This window comes from Centruroides vittatus, unplaced genomic scaffold (assembly GCF_030686945.1).
Source record: "Centruroides vittatus isolate TY-2023 unplaced genomic scaffold, ASM3068694v2 contig_1401, whole genome shotgun sequence".
In the NCBI taxonomy this organism is placed as follows: domain Eukaryota; kingdom Metazoa; phylum Arthropoda; class Arachnida; order Scorpiones; family Buthidae; genus Centruroides; species Centruroides vittatus.
Genome location: NW_027120880.1, coordinates 6,028 through 17,448, shown reverse-complemented (window position 1 = coordinate 17,448; position 11,421 = coordinate 6,028). Strand labels below are relative to the sequence as shown.

General features: G+C 30.9%; 1 protein-coding gene across 1 annotated transcript; it reads left to right on the top strand.

The window, feature by feature from the left end:
* Nucleotides 1-968: 968 nt before the first annotated feature.
* LOC136968157 (nucleolar protein 58-like) lies at nucleotides 969-6,953 on the top strand. Its single transcript, XM_067262119.1, has 5 exons — nucleotides 969-1,058; nucleotides 1,703-1,839; nucleotides 2,310-2,374; nucleotides 6,191-6,322; nucleotides 6,442-6,953. Exons 1-5 carry the CDS (start codon nucleotides 1,017-1,019, stop codon nucleotides 6,726-6,728), a joined length of 663 nt encoding a protein of 220 aa, XP_067118220.1. The 5' UTR covers nucleotides 969-1,016; the 3' UTR covers nucleotides 6,729-6,953.
* The last annotated feature ends 4,468 nt before the right edge of the window (nucleotides 6,954-11,421 follow it).

Here is an 11,421-nt window from a genome sequence, read left to right as displayed (position 1 = left end):
GTGGCGAAAATACAAGAACAACTCGATATTTTTACCGTAATATCGGGAGAGATGATTATTTAATGGCACTTAAATTACCATTTCTAGAAATGATAGTATATAATTATAAAACAAAGATGAACTGCGCGTGCATTGTAACGTGGACCTAATGAATCACACCTGCCGAATAACTATTTAGTCGGCAACTTCAATATTAATAGCGAGGTTGAGACCGAAGTTTTAAACGCGAAAACGTGTACGTCGGACGTTCAGCGCCGCTTTCCTGTAAGCCTAGAAGTTTGACAGTGGTGTTTGGAAAGTCAGTGGAATCATGCTCGACGTTTCAAACTCCATTGTCAAACTTCTAGGCTTACAGGAAAGCGGCGCTGAACGTCTGACGTACACGTTTTTGCGTTTGAAACTTCGGCCTCAATCTCGTATTTTGTATTTATACACGTATTCTGCAAAGTAAGACAAATCTTCCGCCATGTTTGCAAAGATTAGTGCACTAATCGACCGAATGTGGTGGATTAGTTACGATTCCATTATTTTTTTGCGTATTATTAAGTGGAAAAGCACTTGATTTTTTTATCATATTTTATTATTTAAAAAATATAAACACAAATTTTTTCTTTTTTTCTTTTCTAATGAATGACTCGAATTTGAATCTTTCAGAGCAACACGCGGACTCTATGGTGACTATTCAGCTATTAGAAATACTCGTAGCATTCAAAATAATTTACTTAATTTCAGAACAGCTTCCATAAAAATGTTGGAAACGTTTAAAAATAATTTTTTAATATGCAAACAAAATTTTAAAACTATGTAACTTTTAAAACCATCATTTAATTTATACGAGTTGGCAACGGCTGTTATTAGGCTACTTTTTAAAATTGGTTGATGTAATCCGATAAGCGATCTGGCAACACGTCTTCGTTTGATTTCTTTGTATGTACAGTTCAGTACCCGTACCTTTCGCTTTAGTTCTCGCGGAGTTGCAAACGTGAAAGGGAAGGGCTTTTGTATTTTGATCGAAGATGTTAGTTTTTGAATCTCCGGCAGGATATGCAATATTTAAGGTAAGAATTAAACAATACTTAAACATTTCTAAAACTTTCTTTCGTCTCGCTTTTGTATCATTGCATTTATATTTGGAATATAATTCAGTGAAACAGTATTCCTTTGTTCCAGTAAATATAAGTCGACCAAAATGGCTGCCACAAAGGGTATAGCGTACCTGACACATTACGACAGTTACTTGTGTGTTGTCTTTTTAATAACTTTTCTTTCTGTAGTCGTTTTTGCTGAGCTTAAAATTCTTTTATTTTTACAAACGTTTTCAACCTATCTAATATAGGCCATTATCTGGAGCTGTATTCTGTTCGTCGTCTCTCAAAGCCGGTCGCTGATTGGCTAATCATTTGTTTACGTCTCGAGAGATCAACGCGTCTGGTATTAGTTTATAAAATATCTGCCAATTTTTTCCTCTTATTTATGTTTATAATAGAGACATACATACTAGACATGTCCTAAACACATTAAATATATGATGGCAAACTCATTTAAAAAACGCTATAAACAAAAAATCATAGGACTATTTATTTGATTGATTTGAATATTACAGAGTTGTTGTTAAAGTGTTGCAATGTAATAAATTTAAAAGTTATTGTTAATTTTTTATAATTAATTGATTAAACACTGAATTTTTTTCTGTTCAAAATAGGATAAGATGGATATAAACTGTGTTTCAAAGACTAATGTTCAAGAATTAAGGAGGTGTATTAGATCACAAATGGATAGTTTAATTTCTGGTGTACCAAGTAGTAAACTGGAAAAAATGACATTAGGTCATGCTCACAGGTGAGTAAAAATTAATTTGAAACACGTAGTTTTTTTGAAGTACAGTAGTCTTGTCAGTTTAAATTAATTTTGTATAGGGCAATTCAGGTTAGAGAAATATAAAGCTAAGGGAATACAGACAAATACATACATTAAAAGTTTATAATATAATGTATTTCATACATAACTTTATATTAAAATATGTGGTGTATATTAATTTATAGATTTATCATATTTAAAAAGAATAATTATTTGATTTTTTTTTTTTTGGAATATTTATGGAAAGAAAATGAAATGGGTTCAGATTATGCAGAGAGTGGATTAGTGAGCATATACAGTACATTATTTTTAATGATTAAAATATTACATACTGCAATTCTTGATGTTAATTTTTCATCACTACCTCTGAGAATATATTCAAAGATTTATTTTTCTAAAAAGAAGTGGTTTGTAAACTGAAATATTTCTTTCTTGTTTTATTTTATGTACAGTTTGGCTCGATACAAATTGAAATTCAGTCCCGATAAAGTTGACACAATGATCATTCAAGCTATTTGTAAGTATTTTTAAATCATAATACAATAATAATAATAAATTATTTATAAATTTATTTATTTCAAATGAAAGTACTTGACATTTAAAGAGAAAAAAGTACAAGGTAGTTTTTTTAATAGTTACTTTAGAATGGCAAATTATTGTTATAGTATTAACAGGTTACAATAGAATGCTTTAATTGTTTAAAGAAATTTAATTTGTATACAAACATTTATTAAAAGTGATTATTTCAATAAAAATGTATAAATAAATTGTAATAAATGTTAATAATCAACAGTTACATAGAAAGTGGAATGCATAAAATTCTCCTTGTGTAATTTTAGATTTTATATACAGTATATACAAAGATTTAAAAAACAACCAATTTTTAATTGATTCATTTTCTGTATGTATGAAAAACTGTATGTATATAATATATGGTAAATATACTGTGTGAAAAATATTTTATATGGCAGAAGTTTCCTTATATTGACAGTGTATATTGTATTTCTATTATGAAAATTTTATCACAATAACTTTTATTAGTTTAAAATTTGTTATACAAAAATTTATTTTTTCCAATATTAATGGGAAAGTCACAAAGATGATAAATGCCAACCTCATAACAGAATAAGATAATTTACTATAAAAATACACCAGAGCAATAAGAGCAATGACAAACAATGAATAGATTTATATTACATTTAATAATAATTCTTTAAAAGATTTTTTTACATATAAATAAAAAACAAATCATTGTCGGAACGTAGTGACAACTAATACTTGACTTTGTGCATTCCTTGTCAACAAAATAACTCTGGAATGAATTGTTTGATCGTGATGAAAGTTTTTTGCGCGACTCTTCATCACTCAAGGATGAACTGTTTAATCAGTTCATCCAGTTTTGTAGAACTGGAGATAGGGGTTTTTCTTCAGTATGGATCATTTTTGAGAGTTGAAATTTTAATCAGTTCATTTTTCAGTGAATGTGAATCATCGTAGAAAATGTCATCAAGATCGGAGAATTCATTCTAGAGTTATTTTGTTGACAAATAATGCATGAAGTCAAGTGTTAGTCGCTTCCTGCATGCACATGTAGAAGCGTCATCTAGTGGTCGGAAAATATGACAAGCAGTAAAACGGTAATTTTGAAAGATAAATGTTATCGCCAACTAGATACACAACAGATATAAAAAAAGTTTTCTTATTAAAACGTTACATTTATACAAAATCTGAAATCATTAAACTTGCTTGGCAGCTGCTTCCTGCACGCCGGTGTGTGCATATATCTTGAGTCATGCGATCCTTATTTCCAATCAGTTTACAGGGCTGTAAATTGGCCGCAAACATTTATTGTGATTAAAGTTATTGCTGGAAAAGCACAAATGGTGTGTTTTCTATTCTATTGTCAAATCTTGGGTTATTAAAAAGGAACTTTTTTGAGTTGGCTACTTCTGGGCTACTTTTTTGAAAACTTTGACTACAAACACTAAAAACATCTGGCAACGCTGCCTCGAATCAGTGGTTGTGCTCTTCAGTGCCTGGACTTTCAATTGAGTTTGTTTTCTATTGCCAACTGCCAAATTTTGGAGTTTTGTTGTACTACAATGGTAAGCCATTTACAGTTTTGCTATCCCTCGTATGTCAAAACAGAGTGATCGGATTAGGCGTAAGCGTCAAAGTTGTCATTGATTGATTTCGCAAAGAGGTTGTATAAAAGAGGAGAAAGGTTCATTTGTCGTAAGAAAGATGCAGTTGTCAGAATTTTTCCACGAATCAAGCTTGATACAGATCCTGACAAACAAGAACAGTTTTACAAACTCCATTGCATTCTCTACATTCCATTCCATGGTGAGTTCTGCAGTATTCTTGATAGAATTGGGTGTGAAACATGGTTTGAGGCATATGAGAGGAGTGGCATTGGTGCAATAGAACAATTACAGTTTCCACAGCCAGTGGAAGACTGCTGCTTTCCTGAGCGGATTAATGAAGACAATATACAGGAGGCATTTATGATTGCCGCTGGCTTCAGAGGTACTGTTGTTGATACAACCTTAGGTCATAGATTGGTTGATTTATCTCATGATTGGAATTTCATGCCCTGTTTTATTCTGACTATGGATGATGTTTCTGAGTTCTTGAAGACATATAAGAATGCTCGAAGAAGGCGAGCAGAAATAGCTGACTGTCCACAAGTTAACTTTTCATCTGACCAACATTTAGTTTTAGATATTGTTGATAACCAAATAAAGTCTCTAACCCTTCAGTCTATTCATTGTGAGAAGAGATTGGTTATTCAAGGTAAGGCAGGGTCTGGGAAAAGCACTGTGATAAAGGAAATTGTTTGACGGAAATTGTTTTACAGTTTAGCTATGAGACCTGATGCTATAAAGATTTGTGCTCCTACTGGAGCAGCAGCGATCAATATTGACTGCTTTATGATCCATTCTCTTCTTCATCTTCCTATTGTTAGTACGAAATTTCGATCTCTAAATGGAGAAGCTGCACAGAGGTTTCAGAATGAGATGAAGTTGCTCGAATTCATCATCATCGATGAAATGTCAATGATTAGTGCAAGAATGCTTTACATGATCGAGAGAAGATTGAGGGAGATAAACTTCGAGAAAGATGAGCCTTTTGGTGGATTCTTTATCTATTTGTTTGGTGATTTTTGTCAGCTTCCTCCTGTTAAAGATACTCCTCTCTACTCGAGTGTTTTTTATGATGTAATATCCCAACAAGGTAGATTCGCATTTGATTCTTTTGAGAAGTTCATTTAATATAGTAATTCTTATAGACAAAATAGCGCAGATAGTTCCTCCACAGATGTCTTACAACATCTAGCTTTGGGTAATTTCTCTGATAGAGATCTGAACACTGATGACAAGAAATCGAGCCTATTTATTCAGAGATGAACTTGATCAGTTCCAAACGGCAGTAGAGCTATATCCAACAAACAAGCAAGTTAACAAAGCAACGAAGACTACTTGCAGTCAACTGGGTGCCCTCTTGCTTATCTATATAAGCAAGAGGGCACCCAGTTGACTGCATCTGAAAACACTCCAGATATTGCCCTACCTCCGTCCAAAGATGACTCAGCTCTTGGTCTCTTCAAGTATTTGAATCTCTCAGTTAATGCCAGAATCATGCTGAGAGTCAACTTATGGGTGCAAGAAGGTCTCGTCAATGGTTCACTAGGAACTATACGTTACATTATATATGCTCCTAATGCTCGCCCTTTAGCTCTTTTTCTGTTTATTTTAGTGGAATTCGATAGCTATCAGGGACTTATCATCTATGGTAATCTGTTTCCAATAATCCCCATAACACGCTCTTTGAATGATGGCAGTATATTGCCATCTTGTAGACAGTTTCTCCTTACCTTAGCATACTTGATGATAATATATAAATCACAGGGATTAACTCTTCCAAAAATCAAAATAGCTGTCTCTTTTTTACCTATATCTATCAGTCTTACCTGTTATATTGAGTCGAGTGAAAAAAATAACTGATTCAGTATTTTTAAAGAGTTACAATAGAGATCGCTACGAGTCTGTAAGTCCAAGGCCAATAGTGATAGATAGAATTTCATGAGACATTGGCATAGCAATTAATTAATGGCTTATTCTGACTTTATATTTGTGCCATTAAATGATTCAATAAAAATCAAACATATTGTTCAGAACGAATGATTTTTTGTTTCTTTTTTTTCTCATAATCTAGAAAATAAAGGTGCGAGCAGCTTCGTTCCGACTACACGTTGATACAGCGTTACTTAACTAGTTTAGATAATGTATTATTTCATCTAAAAACAGCTTGTATCTGCTTTATATTTCAGCTCTTTTGGATGACCTTGACAAGGAACTTAATAATTATATGAGATGTAAGGAATGGTACGGTTGGCATTTTCCAGAATTATCGAAATTTATTACAGATAATTCAGTTTACATTCTAGCCGTTAAAGCTATAGGTAAGTTAATTCATGGAAATTGGTTATTTAAATTCATATCTTTCTTTTTTAAAGTTACTAATTTAAATTTTCATTTGTGTTGTATTAATTAATAATTAATTTTTAAAATTCTTTTTTAGGTTTGCAAACTAATGCTGCAGGGTGTGCCCTCTCAGAGTGCAACTATGCAGACACGAGCGAGCGAATTTTCCGAGCGAGCAAGAATATGTGGCGAGAAGAGGTGATGAGGTTTCACTCTCCCTGTTTCTTGCTTTTGTTTATTATAATTACAGAGATGAGAGTGACAAACAAAAAGTGTGAAGTGTCATTACCTCTTCTTGCAACATATTCTCGCTCGCTCGGAAAATTCGCTTGTTTGCATCTGCATAGTCACACCCTCAGATATTCTCAGCACCTTTTTGTGTAAATGTCTGTTTACACTCGTCAGAAGTGTAAGGCTTTTATGTGTGTGTCTGAAGGTGTTCTTTCCATGTAAATTCTGTTTTCACTCCTCACAACTGTATGACTTTCCTCCTGTGTGTATTTTTTCATTGCTTTTTCAAATGTTTAGTTTTGAAGTTCCTCTTACAGTGTTTACATGAAAATTTCTTCTGGTTTCTTTGATCTGCAATTAAAATATTATTTAAAACAATTTTTTTGTGTGTGTATATTATAATTTAATTTTCTGCAATCAGAACAATAATTAACCACTAATAATAATTAACTAAAAATAAAACTTTTTATATCTGAGAGCAGATTTCTGCATTAAAACATGAAATTTAATTTTAAAGATCAAAAGTTTGAGTATAAATATATCATATTACTAATATTTTCAACCACATTTAATCAGAGACAACAAACTAGAGTAAACAATTTATGTAAAACATTTTAAAAGTGTTAAATCTTTATTTCTATATCCAAGGAATGGATCTCTCTCTTGCTTTTTCAATTATATTTTAAAATTAGCAGCATCGATGCAAGTAAACAGTATTTAATAAGTTAACACCCAGAACAGTCGAAACCCGGGACAACATTGGATCGTGATATATTTTAAAAATTCTACGTGTTGTTATTTTTTCGACTCCTATGGTCTACCTTCAAAAATGCCATCAATTATAAGATTTATTCACCAGAATAGTAAACAGTTATGCTGGAATCAAAGAACTTTGCAGCCCCAGTATAGTTTTACATGCAGATACTTTTGTCTATTTTTTCTCTATAAAATATCAATAAATCAAGATTTAAAAGAATTACAGACTACTACTAAATATTCCAACCACGCTTATGTAACTATTTTTATATGTAAATATTTCTGTTTTGGTAAATTACCATCCAATATAAAACTTACAATGTAATCAATGTAGTGTTTGTTTACTCAAAATTTAAAAATAAAAAAGTGGTTTTATTGAATCTGAAATGAAAAAAAAAAGACAAAGTATTAAATTTAACAGCCTATACCTGAAAATCCATAGAAATATATTTACTTTCCATATTTTTTTTTTTTAATCCACTGATTCCAAAGATTCTGGAAATAAAAAATATTATTAAATCATTTAAGAAAAAACTAAAAAAAAATTTTTTTACTGAAATATAAAAATGATAGTTACCTTTTTCTTTTAAAGTTATCCATTTGTCATTTTCTGCTTTATAGGTGTTCTTTTTCGTTGTTTATCGATACAGGAATTTTGATAGGTATCCAGTCTTTAACAATTTTAAGTCCCTTATATGTTACATTTTCGATTTTTAAGCAATAGCGATAGAAATGTTTGATTTCTAAGATCCCGTTCATTGTTGTTGGATATAGAAGTCAAACAGTAAAATAAGTAGAAATGAAAGTATTTGTATGTTTTCTAGGTCAATGATTTTTTTACCCCTTCAAGATTTCCCACTTTTTTTTTCTAGGTTAAAAGTAATAAGTTTTTTTTTCAAGATTTTCCCATGTTTTCTTATTAGATATTAAGTGTAAAAAAATTATCTAGAATTAATTTTTACCGCGTTTTTAATGAGGAAAAAAAAATTTGACTCAATTAGATAATTAAACTTTTTATTAAAATGATTATTTTTTTTCCCTTAATGAGTTCTCATACTTTTAATGTCTCAGATCAGATATTAAATTTCCAGCGTTTTTCTCATTATTAATTTATTAAATATTGTTGTATTAAATGTAAATGTAATTAAATCGAATTCATTAAATGCTAATTTCACATCAATTTTTTATTTTACTATTTTTTTCTTTTAATATGAAAGGCATTAAATATTTGAATAAGGCAAATTGACGGCATGATATTTTAAATATACAACAACGAAACCCGATAATATAAGTAAATACACTCACAACGGCCGTAAATGAAAGGGTTAAATACCGTTCACTTACGGCCGTTGTGAGTGTATTTACTAAATGTAATTTAAAATATTATTAATCTATTCACAATTTATTACACGTAATTAAAACGAAGTCTTGTTTTGATGCTTTTAAAATAATTAAATTGTAATCACGAATTAGAACCGAATAACTTTTTACATCGTAGGCCTACTGATTTTTTTAGTGTAATCTCTCTAAAGTAAACAGTTTAAATAGAAGGAAATATGATAATGTAAATAAATCGTATTAATTACTATTCTTGCTAATCATTTCAGGATCAAAAAAGATGTCTTAGCATGAATGATATCAGAAGACATTAGGTCTTTAATGTTGTGCTTTGCCCTGAAATGCTTCAGATTTGATTTATAACTGAATCTGTCCGAAGAAATTGTTAAAAAAAAAAACAATTTTCTTTTGTTTTATTGTTATGTCCAGGGTTCCTACGCACCTGAAAAGTTAGGGAAAGTCAGGGATTTTCATTAGTTTCGGAAAAAGTCATGGAAAGTCAGGGAATTTGTCGAAAATTGTCAAAAAGTCAGGGAATTTGTCGAAAACTGTCAAAAAGTCAGGGAATTTGTCTTCTTAACTGCCTTGCTGATTTCGTTTGCTGAATATGGCTGACCAAGCGTCGCCATCTGCAGGCGGCAAGAAGTAATGCTGCAATCTTTAATAAGAAAATATACCAGAATCCGTTTTTAATCTGAAATGGCTTTTTTCAAAAAGCCGCTTCGTTCTGAAGCCATATAATTTTACAGTTGTGGATTAATAACAGGATAAACTATTATTATGTAATAGTGTTTAATTTTTAATTTTAATAATTCAGCAATTATAAAAAGATGAATTTGTTAGTTAGAATAAAAAATAACTAATTAAAAATTAGTTTACAAACTTTTAAAACTTGCAATCGTAATTTATTAGATTGTTCAGTTCAAAATAGCTAAATAGAATCAGTAAAAATCCGTGATTTAATTGTTTTTCACGTTTAAAACATTACTATACAACATAAAAAATTATAAATAGCTACCCGACATTTACAGTAAAATGCTGGCGCCGACTATTAGTTTTTTACATTTGTTGTTACGACTTTCCTCGAAAAGAACTGTACTGCAAGCGTATTTTTTCCCCTCTCCCGTTAATTTCCGCAACTTCGATACATAGTTTAATAATTAGTTTAACAGAAATGATGTTGAGTAACAAATATCCACTGATTTTGGCAAATTTAGGCATCATACTTGTAATAGATATACTGTAGTTATCGTTTTGAAAATCAACTAGGTAATCCGATAGTTTAACCAATGTTAACTTACTTATAATTAATTATAAATTTAAAAAACTGGTAAATTTTTAAAAAATTAATTAAATTACTAAAAAATTAAAATAAATTTGATTATCTTTTGTGCGAAACAACAACAAAACGATTTTTATAGTTATGTTGCAAAAGAAAAAGATTTGTAGTTACCATTCGCTGAACTTCTATATTTTATTAACATATAGTTGTAATTTTGTTTGATGTTTATTTCTTTACACTCAAACCTGTTTTTGTGCGGTATATGAAAATTTCAATCAAATTGGAACGTAATTGACTTCTGTAAAATTTTTTAAAACTCTATTGGATGCTTTCTATGACATCAAGTTTTTTTCAATTTTTATTCAGTAAAATTTTTTTCTCACATTATTTTTGGTCCCCTCATATTTTAATAGCATAAAAATCACAAATATTGTGTTAAATGTAGACTGCAGGTGTGAAATTTCACGCCTTGTTAAATGAAAGAATAACACTTCCTGCAGCTATATTTATCAAATAAAAGTATTTTTTAACGATTACTTTTAACTTTTTATATAGTTTTTCTGTAAAACCACTTTTTGGGAGGGTGTTTATTTCGCGGGAATTATTTCCCGGCAATTTTTTAAATGTTTGATTCGTATTTAAGTGAAAATAATTAATATAAAAAATAAACTTCTTAGAGGATTATTTCCCCCATTAGGGATTGCAGAAAAAGGCCCAAGGAGTTAAAGAAGCAATTCCTAGTTATTTCGTACGATTTTGAGTTAGTTTTCACGTGAGACTTTTTTTATGCGGTCCCTATTCACCGCATAAAAAAAAATACTTTTTGTGTTGCGAAAACTATTTTTTATAGCTACTCGTGGAATCCTAATTTTCGTAATACTATGACGTCATAGGAATACAAGTCTCACTAAAATAGAAAAACGTAAAAAAATTAAATTATTAGATGAAAAAAAAGGAATGAATAAAAATTTTTTTTATAGAAACTTCAGAAATAGTCAAGACAGTGCAGCTCTCAAGATCGATCATTTAGATTGGAGTTGGATTTTCCATTCTTTGAAAAGACAATGAATACTTCTGTGAACTCGGATTCTTCGATTGACGTAAGTAAATCGGAGAATCCATTAGATCCCCATCATAAAGCGTGGGTGACGGTCCGAAACCAATCCAGGGAACGATCGAGGGACAGGAAGGTGATAAAAGCTGATGTCTCAAAGACACGAGGCTGTCGAGAGTCATCTCTTCCGTAGCCATCGCCACCAATCACCTCCAGTCATTTGCCTTTCCCCCCACTTTATCTCCACTATTTCTCTGCTGCTGCTACTTTTTCCTTCCACAAATTAGCAGTTGCCTTTCGAAAGGAGGACTTTTCTAACTCAGGAAAAACACGAGTGATATATGTTAGTGCTAGACATTAAACAGAAATCAAATGAACTTTCCTTTCCGGATCGTTCACTGAACATTGCTCCGGAT

Excerpts from the sequence above, each read along its gene's own strand:
- LOC136968157 (XM_067262119.1), top strand. The coding sequence starts at position 1,017 with ATGTTAGTTTTTGAATCTCCGGCAGGATATGCAATATTTAAG. Across the intron at positions 2,375-6,190 it reads AATGATCATTCAAGCTATTT|CTCTTTTGGATGACCTTGAC; the intron begins GTAAGTATTTTT and ends TTTATATTTCAG. Across the intron at positions 6,323-6,441 it reads TCTAGCCGTTAAAGCTATAG|GTTTGCAAACTAATGCTGCA; the intron begins GTAAGTTAATTC and ends ATTCTTTTTTAG.